The sequence below is a fragment of the Mizuhopecten yessoensis genome, unplaced genomic scaffold (genome assembly GCF_002113885.1).
Source record: "Mizuhopecten yessoensis strain PY_sf001 unplaced genomic scaffold, ASM211388v2 scaffold207, whole genome shotgun sequence".
Classification (NCBI taxonomy): domain Eukaryota; kingdom Metazoa; phylum Mollusca; class Bivalvia; order Pectinida; family Pectinidae; genus Mizuhopecten; species Mizuhopecten yessoensis.
Genome location: NW_018403431.1, coordinates 789815 through 816071, shown reverse-complemented (window position 1 = coordinate 816071; position 26257 = coordinate 789815). Strand labels below are relative to the sequence as shown.

The following is a 26257-nucleotide window of genomic DNA, read 5'->3' as shown; positions in this document are numbered from 1 at the left end:
AAGTGAGGTGGCACTATAAATGATGCCGTTGGAAGCACGGTCCCACTACAAACAGAGCACATTATATCTCCAGCACACACGCAGGCATACACACATAGGGAGATATTAGCCAGGTGACATAGGACTAGTAGTTAGCGCCTGATCAGGCAGGTCCTGCGAATTCCTCAAAATTGTATTGATTAATGTATATGCTAATTGTATTAATTGTATATATATATGTACTGTAAAGCGCTTCAGAGTGGCTTATGTTACAATGTAGCTAGATAGGGCGCTATATTGAATGTTGTATATTTATTTATTTATGTACTATCTACTTACAAATAAGTAGTCAGATAGATAGAATTTAGTGTCTCTGATTCATTGTCTTCACTGTTGTTATTGTCTTACCAGATATAAGATTACATGTGCCTGTTGAGATATCATCGGATCTCTTATTTCATTTACATATTTCAAGAGAGTATTAAATTGCCTTACATCGTTTTCCTTGCGTTGCCATTCGGTCGGTAACGGACAGCATCATATACTGCATCCGCTGTGGCTAGCAATATTGACTACATTATCTTTCTCTTAAAACACATGCATCTCAATGGAAAGTGAACACTTAATTACGTGGTATTAGACCAATTGAAACATATTAATGTGGTTTGATTTTGTCGTTTACACCTCAAGCATTGCACGAAAGTATCCCAAATTAGCACGTTATTTTGTCAAAATGTCACTTTATAGAACAGAAAAATGGGTTATTTTGTAAGACTCTATTTAATTTAAAGTTAACCTTAGTAACTGCCCATGCTTCTGTAAAACAAAGCGACTCTTTCGAAACATGTTTTTACATATCGGTTACTAGTGTTAACAAAACGTTGAAAATGAATATGACTTACATAAATAGAAAAAAAGGTATTCATGTTGTACACATAACAAAGCATTCATGTCTTAATTATACTCCTATACACACCGTCAGAATAAATGTGACAGATATATCGATCTGGCAACGTTAAAAAGAAGTTATAGCAAACATGTATAGAGGAACAAAAATATTGCCTTTCGTGCATCAAAGTAAATATCAAAGTTAATTGACATACTTTCATTCTGTCCAGGAATATTTAGAACAGGATTATTCGATTTCAATGAAGTCACCTTGTATTTTGATGAATTCCTTTGAATAGTTTGAAACCATTGCATTGTCAATACACTTTCAAAATATTTATTCATGTTTTGTAGGTTTATTCTAATTAACTTATACCAAACACAAAAACGATAGAAAATCACTCACCAGAAAATCAGAGTAAAATAGAACTTGCTCACAATTAAGTTTGTCGACTTAACGCAAAACAAATTTGCCATTGTCATGCCCCATATGGCCGTTTTGTTTATTGAGTATCAGTGATACTAAAGTACAAAAGAATCAACGAACATGTCTTTCCATTATAAATATATAACTTGAATGTATATGGAGAAGATTGAGGCCTGCTATATCCTACTAGAGGAACTTACATCATAGTTTATATGAGGCAATTAATTTTGAGCTCCCTTCAGAATCAAGGTGTTTCTTTTGTGTCTCTTCTGAGAGATCATTCGACGATTCCAAAATTGATTAACAGCCCTCATTATAATACTTTCAACATTGATCTCATCCTTTCTCTCCTACTCCACACACGTTAGCACGCATACACTACACACATGAAGGTACGTCCTTGAATGACCTTAGCTGTTATTAGGACGGTAAACAAAATTAAACCAAACCAAACCCTACTCCACGTCTTTGCGTTGATGCCTTGTTGAACACTTTTAATTATACTATGACTGGGTGGAGTGTTATGGTACCAAGGGTTTAACACTGAAGTAAAATGGCACCTTACAGTGGTCCTGAGTGTCTAGGTTATAAACAACATACACTTCAGTGTTATATATTGTCAATATATAGTAATATAAAGACACTTATAAAAATAACAATACGTTTTGAAACAGTTAAATAAATACAAAAGAGGGGATAAATTGAATCACTAGTGTCATCAAGTGAGGCAGACTTTGTATTCTTTAGGGGTATCTTTACGTAGCATGTTTAATCAACTATGTTTTTATGTTTATTCAGCAAGGATTTTCCTAAGGTTCACTTACATCAGTATCATTTATAATAAGATGTTTTGTAATGACTGAATTCAGGCAATTCCTGAACAGGAATTATTATCCCGGGTAAGTACCAACTTATACCACTTGTGATTATCAATATAATATGAAAAGGCAAAGCCTTAAAAGAGCGAAGCTTTTGTTGATCTCTGATATTTACTGACTTAGAATGAGATAATTTTAATACTGCTTTCAGAATGAGGGTAAGTTCGGCCCCATTGGAACTAGCTTAATTATGACGTTATAAAGCCTGCAATGTCAGATTTTATCGCCAGTTTTACGACTTTGTATGTGTTACATGGGCCGAACTTGCCACGGTATCATTGGCCGAAACTGTCCGGGCCCAAATTGATATTTCAATAAATTCTTACAGTACAGCAATATGGTAGTGAGTGCTTGGCTTGGCTTTTATGTACATGTATATCATTTGAAGGTGTCGTGTGTTACACGTTTGACCGTAAAAAAATAGCAATTCCGTTTACAGAAAGTTCGCATAACTAGAAGCGATATCATGATTTTGTTTCTACCCTCTCAAAAGTCATTTTCTCCTGTTTTGTAATTTTACATTAGATTTTTACTCGCCATTTTTTCGTGTGAATGCCCAGCCAACTAAACTGCTAAGATCTTTAAGTTGTAAATATTAGCTCAAACACAAACATATCAGGGGTGGCCGAACTTGCCCCGGTCTCCCGTATGTAGCTTTTTTTGTATCGTTGATGATTGGTAAAAATGTATTCACAATATCATTTTTGCATCAATGACGCCATTTTCAAACCTAAAGTAGATATTTGTTCTTGTGCGTAACGTATATGATGGGTCGGGTGGCGCAGTGGATAGCGAGCTCGTCTTGTCCAATATGACCGGTTTCAATCCCGGTTGTACCTGCCCGACCACGGGGGTTTTCTCCGGATACTCCGGCTTCTTCCCACATTAAGAATAAAATCCTCTGCGCGCTTCCGTCAGGTCACAAAAAGAATAATTGAAATAAGGTGGGAAAAAACTGTTCGGTAATTGCTATAGAAAAAAGTGCATATTACATATTTGACGATAAGTCTATAAATGTAACTGTATAGAGATGTTAGTTAAAAAAATAAAATTAAAAAAAAGGAAAACATTGTAATACTTTGATGTAACTGAGATTGTCGTTATATCGATATTTAGAATTCCTGTTCCATCCTAAAACACCGGATTGAATTTAAAATTTTGTAACTGTCACTGAGGTTTGACAGGTAATAATGCCAAATACAATTAAACAGTTTCTGTCTCTAACTAGCTATACATCGGCATGCGTTGTGAAAAAGTAATACGTTGCTGAAAAAGGGCGTTGAACTCGGGTTCGTTGTCTGGAAAATTATTGTTGATTCGACATAAATTAATTATGCATTGTTTCTTTTATGAGTGGTGATGCATACATGAATTATGTAAAGACTATAACCAGACTTTCCAAAATGTTAATTATTTCGTTCATATTCTCAACAAATGGAAATCAAAAGCAGATGAAATTTTAGACGAGGAAAAATAAATGTCGACGTTGACCTATTGGTTTAATGCGGCTCTTTTTGAAAATATCTCCCGGTAGAAATATTAACAGAACCTGGTTGATGACAAAATAGGATCTTCAGAAAACATCCCCGTTTTTACTTTTTTGCCTGTGGCAAAAACTGAAATTAAAAAGTCATGAAGCACCGACAAAGAGATAAATGCAACGGCCAGCAGTTCAAAGATTTTCCGGTTATCTTTCATCCTTCCGGAAATAACCGATGAAAGCCGATGGAGTGTGACGTTTTATGACGTCACAGTATGATTTATCTCTGAACGACGTTCCATGTCTGCTAGTATCAAAATGTATGTGATAGATTTTTTCACTCAGAATGTATATTAGCGGAAAAAAACTGTGCATGCGAAGAATTGTTATAGAACATGTATAACCAACTGTATATACATGAAAATTCACACACATGACCGAGTATGACACATACACACTATTCGTGTGTCATTGACAGTTTTTCCCATGCAGTTTGCTCTCTATAGGCGTTGACCAGTTTGCACGTTTTTCTCGTCCAGCCATCCATTTCGACAATGAAAGTTTATTTTTCAACTGTTGGGTCACACTGTTGAGACCAATGAACAGTAAAAACAGCATTATAACGTTTTAATTTGTGATAAATGCTACGCCGAGGCTCAATGAAAATAACCGCTTCCGGATTATTGGTATGCTTCAAGCTGGTATGGGCCAAGCCGTTGTCTCTACACGTTTTCATGTCCCTCGAAATACAATCCGGAATTTGTGGAGACGACATCAACAGTTTGGCCACGTCGGCTATCGACCTCGTGCGGGACGTTCACGTGTGACGTCACGTCAACAGGACAACCATATTCGGCTTGTCCATTTGAGAAATTGTTTCCAAACTNGCGTAACGTATATGATGGGTCGGGTGGCGCAGTGGATAGCGAGCTCGTCTTGTCCAATATGACCGGTTTCAATCCCGGTTGTACCTGCCCGACCACGGGGGTTTTCTCCGGATACTCCGGCTTCTTCCCACATTAAGAATAAAATCCTCTGCGCGCTTCCGTCAGGTCACAAAAAGAATAATTGAAATAAGGTGGGAAAAAACTGTTCGGTAATTGCTATAGAAAAAAGTGCATATTACATATTTGACGATAAGTCTATAAATGTAACTGTATAGAGATGTTAGTTAAAAAAATAAAATTAAAAAAAAGGAAAACATTGTAATACTTTGATGTAACTGAGATTGTCGTTATATCGATATTTAGAATTCCTGTTCCATCCTAAAACACCGGATTGAATTTAAAATTTTGTAACTGTCACTGAGGTTTGACAGGTAATAATGCCAAATACAATTAAACAGTTTCTGTCTCTAACTAGCTATACATCGGCATGCGTTGTGAAAAAGTAATACGTTGCTGAAAAAGGGCGTTGAACTCGGGTTCGTTGTCTGGAAAATTATTGTTGATTCGACATAAATTAATTATGCATTGTTTCTTTTATGAGTGGTGATGCATACATGAATTATGTAAAGACTATAACCAGACTTTCCAAAATGTTAATTATTTCGTTCATATTCTCAACAAATGGAAATCAAAAGCAGATGAAATTTTAGACGAGGAAAAATAAATGTCGACGTTGACCTATTGGTTTAATGCGGCTCTTTTTGAAAATATCTCCCGGTAGAAATATTAACAGAACCTGGTTGATGACAAAATAGGATCTTCAGAAAACATCCCCGTTTTTACTTTTTTGCCTGTGGCAAAAACTGAAATTAAAAAGTCATGAAGCACCGACAAAGAGATAAATGCAACGGCCAGCAGTTCAAAGATTTTCCGGTTATCTTTCATCCTTCCGGAAATAACCGATGAAAGCCGATGGAGTGTGACGTTTTATGACGTCACAGTATGATTTATCTCTGAACGACGTTCCATGTCTGCTAGTATCAAAATGTATGTGATAGATTTTTTCACTCAGAATGTATATTAGCGGAAAAAAACTGTGCATGCGAAGAATTGTTATAGAACATGTATAACCAACTGTATATACATGAAAATTCACACACATGACCGAGTATGACACATACACACTATTCGTGTGTCATTGACAGTTTTTCCCATGCAGTTTGCTCTCTATAGGCGTTGACCAGTTTGCACGTTTTTCTCGTCCAGCCATCCATTTCGACAATGAAAGTTTATTTTTCAACTGTTGGGTCACACTGTTGAGACCAATGAACAGTAAAAACAGCATTATAACGTTTTAATTTGTGATAAATGCTACGCCGAGGCTCAATGAAAATAACCGCTTCCGGATTATTGGTATGCTTCAAGCTGGTATGGGCCAAGCCGTTGTCTCTACACGTTTTCATGTCCCTCGAAATACAATCCGGAATTTGTGGAGACGACATCAACAGTTTGGCCACGTCGGCTATCGACCTCGTGCGGGACGTTCACGTGTGACGTCACGTCAACAGGACAACCATATTCGGCTTGTCCATTTGAGAAATTGTTTCCAAACTGCAAGTTTGACTGCACGGACAATCCATGGGTTGCTACCAATAAGCCCGAGAACTGTACGGAACCGATTGCATGAACGAGCTATCCGTCCGCGACGTCCTGCAATCCGCTCAGTTCTTCTGCCACGTCATCGTGTAGCACGTCTGGACTGGTGCAGAAAGCATCTGTGATTCACTCGACGGGATTGGGCAGGCATTTTGTTTACGGACGAGCCGCGAGTCCACCTGGGGCCCGTAACTGAAAGGTCACTCTTAACTAAGAATTTACGGAATGGTTTAGGGTGACACAAAGAATGCGGGAGGAGTGTAACTGAAATGTGTTCGTAAGCCGCCCCTACCAACCTTAAACTTCTCTTAAAGTTATTACGTACGACCAGCGCTAAGAGCGGTAAATTTTCAGGAAAATAAAGTTTACCGTCTTCCGGTTTTTTTAACTATTTGCTCACACGGTCTTTTCTACGTTTGAAATGCATACTGCTTTACACTAACAGGATAAGCATTACCGTCACGCAGAATGTTGTTGTGAACCAAAAATTAAGAAAAGATGGCATCGATAAAAGAAGGGAACAAAACGTCTGTTAAGATAAGAAAACCTAATTATGAGTAATAAACTGGAGGTTCTTCTGGGAGAGGTTGAAAGGAATCGTGATGTTATTTTAGGAACATTTTCGGATACGATCATAAACGATAGAAAGAAGAAAGTTTGGAAATATATTGCAAGTGAAGTATGTGCTGAAGATGTTAAGAAAAAATGACATGACTGGAGTTCGATAGTTAAGGGGAAACAGGCTAAAATCAGGAGGGAAAGGCGTATGACAGGGGGTGGACCCGGAAATGGCGATGATGAAATCACGGGCCTCGAAGAACGTATTTTGAAAATACTTGGCGCCACTGCCGTTTATGGACTGGAAACAGAGTTTGGCGATACCATAGATTTCACTCAAACTTCATCCCAAAATATAAGGTAAGACCTAGTGTAAACAAATTGTTTCATACAGAATAGCAAGTTTTTGTTTTATCTTATTTGTGTTCATGTTTAACCATGCAAAATACCATGCTCCAGGGACCTTCTATTGCTTATTTTAAAACTATTAACTTTTCAACAAATTACAATTAGCAGATGTTCTGACCTAAATTTGATACAGATATGAAGCCGAGATACTCCTTCTAGACCGTATTTGGTATATTATGTATACACCAAATAGGGTCAGGGATGGGGTGGGGTTGGAGCTGGGGGTGTCTCTCAGTCTGTGTCTCGCATCTGTGAATGTACACACACCAAAACATGTTTACAATTAAATAGTAATATTAAGTACTCAAATGAAATAAAGTAATTTCAATTTCATTGTCGTGTGTTATTATCATTTCAGTAGGTCCCTGGAGTGTGAAGAAGAACTTTTTACCGATGACGATGAACATGACAATGCTGATGATAGTTATGGCGGACATGATGAAGGCACACAGAGACAATCAGATATTGCAAGTCAAATAGTAGATGTCGCCTCAAAATCCAATTTGAATTCATCTGCAGCATTGCCTTCTTGTACCTCAACAAGAAAACGGAAAAGGATTTCCCAATATGATTCACCAGCGACGACTGGTGCCAGTCCTTATGACATTTATAAATTAGGAGAAAGAAAATTAGCAGTTGAGGAAATGCGCCTGACTGTTGAACGCGATAGAATAAGTATTGAACAGCAGCGACTGAAATGCGAGAAAGACATGTTGGCTGCTTTAAAGAAAGTCTACTCTATCCGTTGAAAGTGACGAGAGAATCAATTTGCCAAACCGTGTCAGTACTGTGACTAGTGACTCTGTCTTTCAGTACATTCCAACATATTCTGACTATGCATACACAACCCTATAGATCAAACCATTTTTGAGGTAAGAGTTTTAATCAAAGTTCCAAAACTACTGAATTCAGGGATAGATGGACCAATTTCACTTCCGATCATGACTAATTTCCCCTTGGATGAAGGGTATTGTTGCTGCAGTGAAGACGGAAAACATTTGTAACACAATAAGTTCAAGGTCAAGGTAAGTCAGGCAAGTTGTATGGTGTCAGGTGTAAATGACAGGTTTGACAGCACTGGTACTGTTGCTGTAATGAAGACGGAAAATATATTAGACTTTTTTTGTGGAACGAAAACGAATGGTGAAAATTTTAAAAAAAATATAAAGGTAATGTATACTTTAATTTCAATTTAATAATAAAACACAATGTTCAACAAAACATTTTGTATACTGTTATTGTATGTCCAATAAAAGCATTATTACATGTATGAAGTAAATAGTTCTTTTTTTCAAAGCATTGGAAAACACCCGCCCAATCAGTCGTTCCCTTACTTGAATTCCCGAGTTGCTATCGGCACTGAACACATCGTTATCATCGTTGTCATCATCACCTTGTTCCCCGTCCTCGTCTGGCAGTTGCAAACGCCTTCGGATACATATGTTGTGTAGAACTGCTGTTGCAAGAATTACATTGCATGACCGTTTGGGGGAGAGAGTGATACCTCTGTGGAGACATCTAAATCTCATTTTCCAAATGCAAAATGTCCGTTCAATGGCACAACGTGTTCCTCTGTGGCATACATTGTAACGCCGGTCCCCTTGCGTTTGGGGATTCTGCTTTGGAGTCAACAGCCAAAGTTTTAGCCCATAGCCACTGTATCCCAGTAGCCAACCATCAGTTATAGTTCCTGTTTCAAATGCGGCACTGAAACTGCAGTTACTCCATATAATAGCGTCATGTGTTGATCCCGGCCATTTTGCCCTAATATTTAGAAATATGCTGTCGGCATTACAAACTCCTTGAATGTTCAAGGCATGTAATCCTTTTCTTGACACATATAAGTGTCCGTCTTCAGATGGTGTCGCAATGGGATTAACGATCCACCCACAGCCCCAAGGACATTGTGAAATCCCCTCATTGCCAAGAATTCTCGTTTGACATCACCTTGCTGTTGTTGATCCATAGGAAATACAATGTCTGTACGACTGCGACGGGCTAGTGCTAAAGACACGTGGTTTATTGCACGGGATACTGCCATTTTACTTACTCCATGAGCATCCCCAATAACTGACATGTAGCTTCCATATGCGTAATATCGGAGAGCAACCATTACTTGGCGCGAAACGGGGAGAGCTCGATTTCGATGAGTTGGGCGTGACAATTCATTCGTCATCATATTACACAGTTCCAAGATAGATTGCCTGTCAAGTCGATAACTTGCTATGATGGCTTCGTCACTAAAGTAATCCAGTGGTTTTTTTCTGTCCCTCAACAAACGTCGTGGGATGTTTTGTTTAAGGTGCAAAAGCATGGCAGCCATGATAGTGTTTTTTTCTGTGTAATTGAATGCAAAAAGAGGGTATGGCCACCCTTAGTAAAGTAATACATTTACCAGTTACACCATAAAACGTCAATAAATAGCTTAGGGTAATCTTAATTAAGTAAGGATGCCTCCAGATATCCTACATAACTAAGAGGGCAGTAAGAGAAGCAGGTCCCGTTGCTCTTAGCGGATATACCGTTATATTCTTAACTCTACCCTACGACTGCTATTAGTTACACTAAGGTCACTTTAAGGTGTTCTTGACACTTAAGAACGCTTTCAGTTACGGACCCCTGGATAGTAGTGACGGCCGTTCCAGAGTGTATCGTCGCGTTGGAGAACGTTTCCGTGACGCGTGTGTGGTACAACGACGTTCTTTCGGCGGAAGCAGCGTTTTGATTTGGAGCGGCATCACAGCCAACGAGAGAACGCCTCTGGTGGTTGTTAACGGGAATTTGAACGCGCTACGTTACCGTGACGAGATCCTCCGGTCCCACGTCGTTCCATTCGTGCAAGGGCAGCAACGTCACATTACGCTACAGCAGGACAACGCCAGGCCACGCACAGCTCGTGTCGCTATGGACTTTCTGGCGCAGCAGAACGTTGACGTGTTGTACTGGCCTGCTGTATCCCCCGATCTGTCGCCCATTGAACACGTCTGGGATGAAATGAAGCGCAGATTACGGCCATTACCTAATCAACCGGTGACGTTGGCTGATTTGGCTGCAGCGTTGGTACAGATCTGGAATGCCATCCCACAAGCATTCATGAACCGTCTGATAGGCTCCATGCGTCGACGTTGCCAGGCTTGCATTCAGGCAAACGGTGGACATACGAAGTATTAACTTTGTGAACTCAGTATTGACCCCTGCTGTACTCCTGAGCGGAACTTATTGATTCCATAAAGTGAAAAATGGAATGCAACTGTTAATAAATAACAAATAAATTGTCCCTGAACCATTCAAAATATGTTGTAAACCTTGGAACCATTCAAAGTATGCTGTAAACCTTGGAACCATTCAAAGTATGTTGTAAACCTTGAAACCATTCAAAGTATGTTGTTAGCCTTTTGCCTGACATAAGTACTGTATTATGGCGTGTCAAACGTTGCAATATACAATTATTTTATATATATGTTCAATAATTGAATATTGCAGCGTTTGGCACGCCATACTCTATAATCTGATTACAATTTTACTGTATGAACAATTTGTGTTGTTCCTATAGGTAATATGCGTCAGGAATCATTGTTCAAGTTGGACACTTTGTGACTGCTGATTTAATTATTATACAACAAAGCTAGGAAGGAACGGTAATATCAATTGGAATTATAAATATGAACTTTAAGATACTAATGGATTCTTATGGAAGGGTACGATAGAAAATGGGCATAACGAAAGCATTGCAAATTGTGTTTTCTATCAGTGTGTGTTAAAATCTATCCGGTCCATCATAATAACAATTCATCAGCTTGAAAATCAAAACGAACATGCAATGTCCAAAACATATCTAACGATCTGCATAAGTATGTAACTGTGTCAGCAGACAAAACATCTGATTGGGTAATCCTTGTTAATCCTACAGACATCGTTGTATTTCCTGCTTGAAAACTGATCTAGACTTGAACACCAAGGAAAGCATACTTACTCATTTTTGTAATATCAAATGACGGCTATGAAACCAAAAACGTTAACTCTTGCTGAATTCGTGGTCTTTCTTCCCTTGTAATTATTTTCAGTTGTCTCCGTACCAATCCTTCCTCAGTTCATATATAGTTGTTTTGAGAAATGGTTTCGAGGTTTTTGTTGACACCTTCGGAACCCCTCTTCCCTCCTTGTTTACGGAGGACGAAGTACTAGTTTATCATGCTTCTGTATAACAAGATTTCCGTTTCCCGACAAAATACAACTTACAAACATGGCTTGTTTTTATTGGATTTCTAAACTTTTCTGTCATGTTTTTTTGTACCATAAGTTTCAGCGCTATGACCGTATTAAGACACTGCATACCCCAGTATTTAAATAATTGTATTATGGATTTTGAGGAATTCGAAAGGTATCTTTATTTGGGAACAACACGTATTTCATCTGTCATAGTATTTTTTCCCCATTATTACACTACCATACCCCATACAAAAACCGAAGGAATATTTCTGGTTCTCTTGACAGTTTTTAGACATTAATATTTCACTATTTGACCGTTTCATCAATTTGTAACCCAATGCCGGTACATCAAATAACTGTTTTATCCCCAAGAATCGTGCCTTTATTTAACCATAAAACGTATGTCTGGTATTATTCCATCACTATCACCCTGCAACTTCAACTATCTTATTCGTTTGTTATGATCACATCAAAGCAAAAGTGATACAACTCTATAGTTATATATACACCATATCTTGTCACGAGTACCTTGATTGAGTCTGCAAAAGAGGCCAGTTACTGATTCTCATCTTTAACACCAACTAATCATCTTTGCTTTTAGTTTGTATTTTCGTTTCAAAACTAAATATTGAGATGAGATAAATGCTATGAACGTATTTTCTTTATTGATACTCCTCTGAAAATTATTGCTAAGAAACGATCAAGATTGAATTCAAGGCAACTGTAAAACGAGACTTTACGACAGGCCGTAACTCTGTGATCCAACGTCACGAATAGCTATCCCGGATTCAATCATCACTACGGTATAATGTCTATATATGTTTATTGGGCATTATTAATATAACACACAAATATTTACCAGAAATGTTCAAGTATCTGGTTAATTTCAACACTGGTTCTTTTGCGGAAATTAGGTATATGTTGTTATGCCAACCTCTAATAAAACAAATATTGATTTTGTACTCTGTGGTTGTCTTTGGAGGGAATTCATGTATTGCCCATTACACTTAAGAACTACGTTTATATTTCTGTACGATATGGAGACTGTATGAGGCAATCTCTACCCAGCGTTGTCGTTCCTGCATGGACCGTAACTCTGCGTGGAGATGACACTTCGTTAAAGGGGCATCACGCTGAAGTAACTATTTTTTGGTGGGTTTTTTTCAAATAATACATAAACATATCAAGTGAGACTCCTTATGGAAAATAACGATCGGATTCGACTGAAATAGATTCATAAAAATGATTAAATTTAAGATAATCATCGGTATTTCTACCTGTCTGATCAACGTTTTGTTCATGGATTTCCCTCTACTAGCGCATGCGCATTGTACACCATTTATTTGTAAACAAAATGACTGGCCGTGTGAAGTAAGCCAAAGAAAAGTGTTGTACCGTGTCAGCTACGAAGCGAAAAGTTGCCAAATGGTCAAAAGCTAGCGCAAGGAGGACGTTACGGAATCATTATTACAGGTGGGAGAAAATAACTGCCCTAGCAGTTAGTACGGTGCATGTATTATTCCGGATAGCCAGTTAAGCTGAAATGGAATCGACAGAAATGCTAGCGCTGTTAATGTTATGAATAAATATCTAAAACTATAACCTCGCTAGTATCTTTGTCTGAGTTTGAACACAGATGAACTTAGTTTAATATATCAATGGGCATGTATCGGAGAGAGTTTACTTTGTGTTTCTATCATTATACAACTGCTTTATGCGAAAGGAAGGGATAAGTGACTGGTTAGTTTGATTTTGTCATGAGGCCCTCCAAGGGTTAACTGTTGTGATAGCCATGGTGTATTCTGTCTCTGTCGGTACTCGTGATCGGGGTCAAATGCGATACGTGCGCTTTTAGATTTACATAATTTATAATACAACCGGGTTCACTAAAATGGTATGATTAAATTATATTGCTGAATTAAACGATTTTTTGTTTGTCTTTACATACAAGATTTAAATTAGTACTAGTATGAATACCCGGCTTCCTCTGGCGCAACGACGCAATATATAAAAAAAATCTCTCGTCGTCAGAAAGCTTCATTATCGCAGCTAGATTAAAAATGTCAAAATGACGGGCCAGGATGAATAGCTAAGAAAGGAGAACCTAATTCTAGTAAATAGGATCGCGTAACATTTTTTTTTTAAATCGTGATATTTCAACAGTTCATGTTTTCATATGTTGTTGACTTAGAATGTATGATCATGTAACAACCTTTTCTCTATAAAGAATTATTTTTCCAATTCAGATAGAATCGGAATACGTATTGAAAATAGGAGAAGAAACATTTGTTTACGTTGTAAAAATGACGCGTGCTGCCGATAACTACGGCTTCTGTTTCGGTCAAAAATGAAATGATTAAAGAAAATTTGACTCAACATAAAAAATGGTCCATTGACAAGAATGCTTTGATCTATGAAAAGTATTGAAAACATTTAATTGTCAAGTAGCTCAACACGTCCCATATCTGACACATATGCTACATGTACACGTAGTGGTTTTGCCATACAGTTTAGTGTGTGTGATGGCTAATAGTATGACTTACTAAGAGTTAGCGTATGGAGACAGTGAAAGTGGGAAAGAGAGTATACATAACATTTTATGCATGGTATAGAAACAAAAATTGGCCAAAGATATTGAGTTGTACAATGTAATAAAAAAATCACAAACGTTTCTCTTTTTATACGCGTGTAGTTTGTCATTGCATATATGCACTTTATGAAAACATTTGAAAAAGGATAATCGTCTCGTGAATATTCCTTTTTACAGAAAGGTTTGTCCCACGGTTGAAGAAAGATGTTTAGCCCCGTACAGATGTCACATGCCGGTATCAAATTTAATATATATTTATATATATATATACTTTATGTTTATGCCTATTATCATTGCTGACATTTAATTGTAAATGTATGACGAGAGAAGGCTGTGATAAATTGTAAAAACGTGTGCCCCATCCCTTGTTCAATCTTATTGGCAACAAATATGTTTAAAGCTAAATAAATTTAAATTCTGAATATTGGCAAGTGTGCAATTAACTTCTTCTAACTACTGTTCAATAAGTTTAGATACGGACTTAGAAATCATATAACTTGGTTTCGTATTGCGGTAAGAAGTTGCAGTTGCCTGACGCCCCTCTCTGGGGGCCCCTTTGGAAACCTTTTCATCTTGCCCAGACCGCTCGTGTTAGGTGACGTTATCGGCGCTATTTTTAGCAGGGCTTTCCCGAACAATTCAAGTGGTCAAACTGGACTTTTGGAACGGACTATGAATATGGGGATAGCGAGGTAACATAAGTGGAAGTGCATTCATTAAAAAAAAATATGGCTTTTCACGTGATGTCCCTTTAAGGGGGATTGTTATCAAGACAGTATTGTAATCCAAATAACAACGATAACAAGAATCTTTTATGAACCCACTAGTTTATGAGTTAGGTCATAGTTTAGCGTATTTTATCAAGTGTCTCTTATTATTTATTTATTGTTTCCTTCTGGGTATCTGACTTCCTGCTGATTATCGTAGCTACACGGAGTTTCTGTAACCTATCCCTGTTGTTCGTGCAGGTACATATAGTTTTTCATCGCAGTATTATACATATTGACTATATTATTTTCAACAATTTGAACACAAACTATCTAGAAAGCAGTCGTCGAATTCGTCAATAAATATGGGTCAAAATTAAACTTGATAATATTTGTGTCTTCCCATGTTTTGATAACAGTGGTTAGATCGTGACGATTCAGGCAGAATTACGCCTGGAAGTATAACAGTACTGTACGACAGACATTTGACAAGATTACAATGCAAACCCACATATCAAGCATGACAGATTTGTTGGAATAATCTATTTTTACATCGTTTTGTTTTTACGATAAACCTTTATAAGAAATAAAGAAAATATAAAATTTTATTTCTTTAAGCCTGAAAAGGTCAATTTTGATCATAAAGAAAGCGAGTACACGCGTCAAGGGAGACAACCTGTACATATCTCCGCCTGGAGTATAAGTTATTTTCTGAATTTTATTGGTTTCTTTGTGATTTGGCACAAATAAACCACGTAAGCAAATATAGCAGATATTCCATGATTTCCTGTTCATTATAAGTCAAAGGCGGACAGAAACAACATCAATCTTTTTTTCAATTAATTGGACAATATTCAATTAATATTTACGAACCAAAGTATCATAATAGGTAGAACACAACAATACATTATATTTACACATATGCATACGCAAATCTACCGACAGACAACGCAAATAATTTGTACCACACACCATTGCTATTTTCAGAAAGGTGAAAGTATCAATTATCCTAATAGAACACTCGTTTATGTACAAAATGTAGTACACATCTTCAAAAATGCTTTTCCATTCCATTCCACAAAACTTTCTAAATATACAAAAATGAATGCCATATATTTAATTTAAATTTCACAATGTTTTAAAGCCATTTCCCCCTTTATAATGCTTACTAATGAAAAATCAGTAAAAAGTAAGTGAGTTTTGACAGATGGACCCTGCTAGCAATAGACAAAAGTATGTAAGAGGTGCAGGCTGTTGACAAAAAAAAAAAAATAGAATAAGTAAGTTCTTGTGACATCCTATTCGACAGTCAAAAAATATGAAAGTATGTTTTGTGAGACGTGGCCTGTTAACAAATATAAATAAGCATTTTCTTGAAAGATGTGTCCTGTTGGACATTAAAAAGTAGTAAAAGTGTTTTGACAGATGGGTCCTGCTAAATTAATAATTATAAGCATGCTTAGTATGTTCCAGAGTTATTTATGCTGTTGACCATATTTGCTTTAGATTAAGGCGCCCTTTTAGCCAATCAAATTAGGAAATAAGAAGCATGTGTACTGTAGGGAAATGTAGCGGGTGGACCATTAATATAATAAGCCTGGTATTTTTTCTTTATCGCCATGATGATTCATTTTACGTTGAAGACAATTTACGGTCGTCATCAAATATCCTTAATCAACTTCTTCTCTGGCTACATACTTTCTCACCGTGTGTTTTAACGTTATTGATCTACATTTTGTGTTAGGAGATACATCACCTGGTGATCAGATGTGGTGCCGGAAACGTCCCCCTTTGTGAATCACACAATATCGCCTCTGATGAGTTGATACGGTTCATAGCGTCCCTGATATTCGTATGATATATGCTATTCCGTCTTTGCGTATTGCAGAGTTATCTTCTCTTGGGAGCAGGTATTGAATGTTACGTCATTGGTTTGTGTGAGAAAATTACGTCGTTTTCTCAAAAATTGATGACGTTAACGTTACTCTCACAAACAAGTGACGTAACAATCAATACCTGCTCCCAAGAGAAGATAACTCTGCAATACGCAAAGACGGAATAACACGTTTGCACCTTGTCTTCTCCTTCTACTCTTTCTCTTTTGTGGAGTCTCCCTAGAAAGCCGGCGCTGAAATGACCTTAGCTGTTGCGAGTAAATCAATTAGTTTCTGTGTGTTGTCTTTATGGTATCAGAATTTGACGTATGCCTTTTTTTATGTGTTACTATTGATGGTATAGATATTTTTTGGAATTATATATCAGTTTGGTTAGACAAATCTGCACCAATTAAGTTAGACAAACCTGCATGCAATCTGATTTCACAACAATAATATATGAATCCGTTTTACATTAATGAATACGCGATGCTGAATCGATTATTAATGGCAATTTGCGGACATGTACAGATATTATTTCCCGAAGATATTTGACAGTGAAAGTCACAGAACATAAATATGTACATATATGTACTTATCATAACTCATAATCATTGAAAAGATAACACGAGACACTTGCTGTGAAAACCCTCATTATCATCTATATACTACTTTATACCACCTACCGGTAGCATGATAAATTCATTCTCATTGGTTGTCAGTATGAGAAAAAGTTAAGAACGACTTGAGAAGAACTTGAGAAGAACTTGAGAACGGATTTTCCCATTCTCCAGCACTTGGGAACGTATTTTCTCAAAAAAGAACGTCTGCTACCGCCAGATGACGTCCGAAAGCGGAAATAGTGTCAACACAAAAATGATCCGCGTATGAAAATAGACTGTCAAAAACATTTCACTACAAAGTTAGGGGGAAATATTTATCCTATCGTCATTTGCTGGTTCATTGTATTCCTCCGCGCAAAACTTCTATTTGTTTACGTTTGTCACAGGCGATCGTTTACCATTGATCTTAGAAGTCATTTGATTTGGAAAACATGGTGTTTAGTTGATTTTTTTTAAATGGAGAAATATATAAGGTAGTAGTATATAGATGATAAATAGATTATCATACAGCATTTTCAATTTTTAACGTTAGAAAAAAATTATCATCGCTCGCACGTAGATAAAATCTTGAGTCCTCTCGATTTTATGCACATGCTCCCGATGAGAAATTTGTTCTCACGACAAACACTGAAAATACGGTGTGATAATCTATAAATGTAACAAAACCATTTATGTATTTCGCATAAGAGAATGCGATATTTCAACCCCGAATTCAAAGAGGTACCACCTTAATGTAACAAATTTCATATTATTGCACCCTTTATGTAAAATGATATACAGTAAGCAGGTTTTTTATACGCATTAAGATACAACATGTATCACATTCCATACACTTCTGTAAAAGAAAAGTTTGATGCAGTTTGTTTTGCATTAAACGCATTTATTTATATTTAGGGTTGTCAGCTATCTGTTTAATGAGCACAATGCCCAACGGGTTATACAAAAGTAGTTGCAACCTTTTTTTGCTAACGTATCGTCATCCCCACCTCTTCACGTTTAACTCCCTACTGTACACTTTATCTTATATTAAGGATTGACACACTAACGGGGTCTCAGCATTCTAAATACGTACAATTATATACAAGCAACTCAGAACGCATGTCTATCACTTCTACCCGGTATCAGGCTGGCGATAGAGAAAATATATAGGGAGTTACCTCTCTTTGAACAATTATATAATATAGTTCAGACACCAAATTATTTCAAATTTCATTTTTGTAATATTAGGGCATTTTGGTACAACCTATTAAGATTGTATTTATAACAGCTAATCAAATTGATGTCCTCATTTCCAAATAAGGATTATTAAAGAGAAAGGCGCCATGAAGTAGAGAAACAGGGTCGTACAATGGGCTCTCTGTCAGCACATATTGGAAGGTGAATATAAAAATTATATAACAGCGATGTTTTAATCAGAAATTATTAGAAAAGTACGATAGCATGCTCCTAAATATAGCAAAAATACCAAAAATAGATTTTCTATCAGAACTATACCGTGTGTATAATGCAATAGTATCATTTTCGGTTAGGAGTTTGGTTGCTGGATCATCACAAAGGCGTTAAGGTGCTCAAAATAGTTATAAAGTGGACTCTGTAGGGGTATTTACATATATCAAAAGGCCCCAATTTTAAGAACAAATACTGATTTACATGAATCATTATATTTTAACGAACGATATTTGAAAATAAAGCATACAAAAAATGTGTATGAGTTGGGATACCATTTTATATCTCTACCAATACCTGTGCCGACATGATAACAATAAAGAAATCATTCAATCCCTTTATTTAATTGTTTTCTTTTTATATGTCTTTGTTTCTTAGAGGTGACGAATCTAATTCAGGAGAAAAGCTTAACGAGGAGTACAAGCGCTGATCCTGGATTACACTGACCGTGTTTCACTGGTAATGACGGTAAAGGTGATACTACGTGACAACATTATGTAGACAATAATGATGCCAGCTGGACGAATGGTATGTATGTATATGTGGTGCGCGTACTGCAGCGGGAACCACATCTAAATATAGACATTGTACGTTACCTATTGCTCACCATTACTGTTTGTAATTTACCTCTCTGATTAGTATACAGACGCAATGATAGAATTAAGAATGTACGAATTTTGCTAACGTCGAAGTTGGCTTTCACAAGGAAACAATGAAACTGTAACTTCATGGCATCAATTTTTCTATTCACACTTTACCACAGGAATATTATTAACTAGTAAAATAATTATTCCATTTATCGGGATTGATTATTGATTTTCCGAATAAAGAAAAAGCACAAGCAGATATATTTTTAATGAAGTAGCTGGAGAACTATAATCAGAAACGCACGCAGACATCGGGTCTGTAGAAATCGCGAGATATATCACTAACAGAGCGCCTAATCAATGACCAGACGGTAGACAGTGCAGGTCGAAACAGTGGAAGGTGATATCATAATTAGGTTTGTGCAAGCTGCGTGATATCAAAAAGGTGAAATGACGTGCCTAAGGCAACATAATTATACAAGGTCGTACAGAGATGGTGACAATTGCAAGGTCGTACAGAGATGGTGTGATTACTAGGTCGTACAGAGATGGTGACAATTACTAGGTCGTACAGACATGGTGTGATTACTAGGTCGGACAGAGATGGTGACAATTACAAGGTAGTACAGAGATGGTGACAATTTCTAGGTCGTACAGAGCCTAAGGCAACATAATTATACACGGTCGTACAGAGATGGTGAGATTACTAGGGCGTACAGAGATGGGGTTAATTAAAAGGGCGAACAGAGATGGGGACAATTACTAGGTCGTAGAGAGATGGTGACAATTACTAGGTCGTACAGAGATGGTGACAATTACTGGTCGTACAGAGATGGTGACAATTACTAGGTCGCACAGAGATGGTGACAATTACTAGGTCGTACAGAGATGGTGACAATTAGGTCGTACAGAGATGGTGTGATTACTATGTCGTATAGAGATGGTGACAATTACTAGGTCGTACAGAGATGGTGACAATTACTAGGTCGTACAGAGATGGTGACAATTACTAGGTCGTACAGAGATGGTGACAATTACTAGGTCGTACAGAGATGGTGACAATTACTAGGTCGTACAGAGATGGTGACAATTACTAGGTCGTACAGAGATGGTGACAATTACTAGGTCGTACAGAGATGGTGACAATTACTAGGTCGTACAGAGATGGTGACAATTACTAGGTCGTACAGAGATGGTGACAATTACTAGGTCGTACAGAGATGGTGACAATTACTAGGTCGTACAGAGATGGTGACAATTACTAGGTCGTACAGAGATGGTGACAATTACTAGGTCGTACAGAGATGGTGACAATTACTAGGTCGTACAGAGATGGTGACAATTACTAGGTCGTACAGAGATGGTGACAATTACTAGGTCGTACAGAGATGGTGACAATTACTAGGTCGTACAGAGATGGTGACAATTACTAGGTCGTACAGAGATGGTGACAATTACTAGGTCGTACAGAGATGGTGACAATTACTAGGTCGTACAGAGATGGTGACAATTACTAGGTCGTACAGAGATGGTGACAATTACTAGGTCGTACAGAGATGGTGACAATTACTAGGTCGTACAGAGATGGTGACAATTACTAGGTCGTACAGAGATGGTGACAATTACTAGGTCGTACAGAGATGGTGACAATTACTAGGTCGTACAGAGATGGTGACAATTACTAGGTCGTACAGAGATGGTGACAATTACTAGGTCGTACAGAGATGGTGACAATTACTAGGTCGTACAGAGATGGTGACAATTACTAGGTCGTACAGAGATGGTGACAATTACTAGGTCGTACAGAGATGGTGACAATTACTAGGTCGTACAGAGATGGTGACAATTACTAGGTCGTACAGAGATGGTGACAATTACTAGGTCGTACAGAGATGGTGACAATTACTAGGTCGTACAGAGATGGTGACAATTACTAGGTCGTACAGAGATGGTGACAATTACTAGGTCGTACAGAGATGGTGACAATTACTAGGTCGTACAGAGATGGTGACAATTACTAGGTCGTACAGAGATGGTGACAATTACTAGGTCGTACAGAGATGGTGACAATTACTAGGTCGTACAGAGATGGTGACAATTACTAGGTCGTACAGAGATGGTGACAATTACTAGGTCGTACAGAGATGGTGACAATTACTAGGTCGTACAGAGATGGTGACAATTACTAGGTCGTACAGAGATGGTGACAATTACTAGGTCGTACAGAGATGGTGACAATTACTAGGTCGTACAGAGATGGTGACAATTACTAGGTCGTACAGAGATGGTGACAATTACTAGGTCGTACAGAGATGGTGACAATTACTAGGTCGTACAGAGATGGTGACAATTACTAGGTCGTACAGAGATGGTGACAATTACTAGGTCGTACAGAGATGGTGACAATTACTAGGTCGTACAGAGATGGTGACAATTACTAGGTCGTACAGAGATGGTGACAATTACTAGGTCGTACAGAGATGGTGACAATTACTAGGTCGTACAGAGATGGTGACAATTACTAGGTCGTACAGAGATGGTGACAATTACTAGGTCGTACAGAGATGGTGACAATTACTAGGTCGTACAGAGATGGTGACAATTACTAGGTCGTACAGAGATGGTGACAATTACTAGGTCGTACAGAGATGGTGACAATTACTAGGTCGTACAGAGATGGTGACAATTACTAGGTCGTACAGAGATGGTGACAATTACTAGGTCGTACAGAGATGGTGACAATTACTAGGTCGTACAGAGATGGTGACAATTACTAGGTCGTACAGAGATGGTGACAATTACTAGGTCGTACAGAGATGGTGACAATTACTAGGTCGTACAGAGATGGTGACAATTACTAGGTCGTACAGAGATGGTGACAATTACTAGGTCGTACAGAGATGGTGACAATTACTAGGTCGTACAGAGATGGTGACAATTACTAGGTCGTACAGAGATGGTGACAATTACTAGGTCGTACAGAGATGGTGACAATTACTAGGTCGTACAGAGATGGTGACAATTACTAGGTCGTACAGAGATGGTGACAATTACTAGGTCGTACAGAGATGGTGACAATTACTAGGTCGTACAGAGATGGTGACAATTACTAGGTCGTACAGAGATGGTGACAATTACTAGGTCGTACAGAGATGGTGACAATTACTAGGTCGTACAGAGATGGTGACAATTACTAGGTCGTACAGAGATGGTGACAATTACTAGGTCGTACAGAGATGGTGACAATTACTAGGTCGTACAGAGATGGTGACAATTACTAGGTCGTACAGAGATGGTGACAATTACTAGGTCGTACAGAGATTGTGACAATTACTAGGTCGTACAGAGATGGTGACAAGTCTAGGTCGTACAGAGATGGTGATAATTACTAGGTCGCACAGAGATGTCGATAATTACTAGGTCGTACAGAGATGGTGATAATTACTAGGTCGTACAAAGATGGTGTGATTACTAGGTCGTACAGAGATGGTGACAATTACTAGGTCGTACAGAGATGGTGATAATTACGAAGTCGAATAGAGATGGTGACAATTACTAGGTCGTAGAGAGATGTTGATAATTACTAGGTCGTACAGAGATGGTGATAATTACTAGGTCGTACAGAGATTGTGACAATTATTTGGTCGTACAGAGATGGTGACAAGTCTAGGTCGTACAGAGATTGTTACAAGTCTAGGTCGTTCAGAGATAGTGACAATTACTAGGTCGTACAGAGATGTTGACAATTACTAGGTCGTACAGAGATGGTGTGATTACTAGGTCGTACAGAGATGGTGACAATTACTAGGTCGTACAGAGATGGTGGCAATTACTAGGTCGTACAGAGATGGTGACAATTACTAAGTCGAACAGAGATGGTGACAATTACAAGGTCGTACAGAGATGGTGATAATTACTAGGTCGTACAGAGATGGTGTGATTACTAGGTCGTACAGAGATGGTTTGATTACTAGTTTGAACAGAGATGGTGACAATTACAAGGTCGTACAGAGATGGTGATAATTACAAGGTCGTACAGAGATGGTGACAATAACTAGGTCGTACAGAGATGGTGTGATTACTAGGTCGTACAGAGACGGTGACAATTACTAGGTCGTACAGAGATGGTGACAATTACTAGGTCGTACAGAGATGGTGACAATTACTAGGTCGTACAGAGATGGTGACAATTACTAGGTCGTACAGAGATGGTGACAATTACTAGGTCGTACAGAGATGGTGACAATTACTAGGTCGTACAGAGATGGTGACAATTACTAGGTCGTACAGAGATGGTGACAATTACTAGGTCGTACAGAGATGGTGACAATTACTAGGTCGTACAGAGATGGTGACAATTACTAGGTCGTACAGAGATGGTGACAATTACTAGGTCGTACAGAGATGGTGACAATTACTAGGTCGTACAGAGATGGTGACAATTACTAGGTCGTACAGAGATGGTGACAATTACTAGGTCGTACAGAGATGGTGACAATTACTAGGTCGTACAGAGATGGTGACAATTACTAGGTCGTACAGAGATGGTGACAATTACTAGGTCGTACAGAGATGGTGACAATTACTAGGTCGTACAGAGATGGTGACAATTACTAGGTCGTACAGAGATGGTGACAATTACTAGGTCGTACAGAGATGGTGACAATTACTAGGTCGTACAGAGATGGTGACAATTACTAGGTCGTACAGAGATGGTGACAATTACTAGGTCGTACAGAGATGGTGACAATTACTAGGTCGTACAGAGATGGTGACAATTACTAGGTCGTACAGAGATGGTGACAATTACTAGGTCGTACAGAGATGGTGACAATTACTAGGTCGTACAGAGATGGTGACAATTACTAGGTCGTACAGAGATGGTGACAATTACTAGGTCGTACAGAGATGGTGACAATTACTAGGTCGTACAGAGATGGTGACAATTACTAGGTCGTACAGAGATGGTGACAATTACTAGGTCGTACAGAGATGGTGACAATTACTAGGTCGTACAGAGATGGTGACAATTACTAGGTCGTACAGAGATGGTGACAATTACTAGGTCGTACAGAGATGGTGACAATTACTAGGTCGTACAGAGATGGTGACAATTACTAGGTCGTACAGAGATGGTGACAATTACTAGGTCGTACAGAGATGGTGACAATTACTAGGTCGTACAGAGATGGTGACAATTACTAGGTCGTACAGAGATGGTGACAATTACTAGGTCGTACAGAGATGGTGACAATTACTAGGTCGTACAGAGATGGTGACAATTACTAGGTCGTACAGAGATGGTGACAATTACTAGGTCGTACAGAGATGGTGACAATTACTAGGTCGTACAGAGATGGTGACAATTACTAGGTCGTACAGAGATGGTGACAATTACTAGGTCGTACAGAGATGGTGACAATTACTAGGTCGTACAGAGATGGTGACAATTACTAGGTCGTACAGAGATGGTGACAATTACTAGGTCGTACAGAGATGGTGACAATTACTAGGTCGTACAGAGATGGTGACAATTACTAGGTCGTACAGAGATGGTGACAATTACTAGGTCGTACAGAGATGGTGACAATTACTAGGTCGTACAGAGATGGTGACAATTACTAGGTCGTACAGAGATGGTGACAATTACTAGGTCGTACAGAGATGGTGACAATTACTAGGTCGTACAGAGATGGTGACAATTACTAGGTCGTACAGAGATGGTGACAATTACTAGGTCGTACAGAGATGGTGACAATTACTAGGTCGTACAGAGATGGTGACAATTACTAGGTCGTACAGAGATGGTGACAATTACTAGGTCGTACAGAGATGGTGACAATTACTAGGTCGTACAGAGATGGTGACAATTACTAGGTCGTACAGAGATGGTGACAATTACTAGGTCGTACAGAGATGGTGACAATTACTAGGTCGTACAGAGATGGTGACAATTACTAGGTCGTACAGAGATGGTGACAATTACTAGGTCGTACAGAGATGGTGACAATTACTAGGTCGTACAGAGATGGTGACAATTACTAGGTCGTACAGAGATGGTGACAATTACTAGGTCGTACAGAGATGGTGACAATTACTAGGTCGTACAGAGATGGTGACAATTACTAGGTCGTACAGAGATGGTGACAATTACTAGGTCGTACAGAGATGGTGACAATTACTAGGTCGTACAGAGATGGTGACAATTACTAGGTCGTACAGAGATGGTGACAATTACTAGGTCGTACAGAGATGGTGACAATTACTAGGTCGTACAGAGATGGTGACAATTACTAGGTCGTACAGAGATGGTGACAATTACTAGGTCGTACAGAGATGGTGACAATTACTAGGTCGTACAGAGATGGTGACAATTACTAGGTCGTACAGAGATGGTGACAATTACTAGGTCGTACAGAGATGGTGACAATTACTAGGTCGTACAGAGATGGTGACAATTACTAGGTCGTACAGAGATGGTGACAATTACTAGGTCGTACAGAGATGGTGACAATTACTAGGTCGTACAGAGATGGTGACAATTACTAGGTCGTACAGAGATGGTGACAATTAAAAGGTCGAACAGAGATGGTGACAATTACAAGGTCGTACAGAGATTGTGACAATAACTAGGTCGTACAGATGGGGACAATTACTAGGTCGTAGAGAGAGATGGTGACAATTACAAGGTCGTACAGAGATTGTGACAATAACTAGGTCGTACAGAGATGGTGATAATTACTAGGAAGTACAGAGATTGTGACAATTACTAGGTCGTACAGAGATGGTGACAAGTCTAGGTCGTACAGAGATGGTGATAATTACGAGGTCGTACAGAGATGGTGATACTTACTAGGTCGTACAGAGATGGTGATAATTACTAGGTCGTACAGAGATGGTGACAATTACTAGGTCGTACAAAGATGGTGATAATTACTAGGTCGTACAGAGATTGTGATATTTACTAGGTCGTACAGAGATGGTGACAAGTCTAGGTCGTACAGAGATGGTGACAATTACTAGTTCGTACAACGATGGTGTGATTACTAGGTCGTACAGA

At 38.3% G+C, this 26257-nt stretch overlaps 1 protein-coding gene across 1 annotated transcript; it reads right to left on the bottom strand.

Annotated features, from left to right (window-relative positions):
• Positions 1-8971: 8971 nt before the first annotated feature.
• LOC110462003 (putative nuclease HARBI1) lies at positions 8972-9484 on the bottom strand. The gene has a single exon (XM_021515799.1). The coding sequence runs from the start codon at positions 9482-9484 to the stop codon at positions 8972-8974; it is 513 nt and encodes a 170-aa protein (XP_021371474.1).
• Between the last annotated feature and the right edge of the window lie 16773 nt (positions 9485-26257).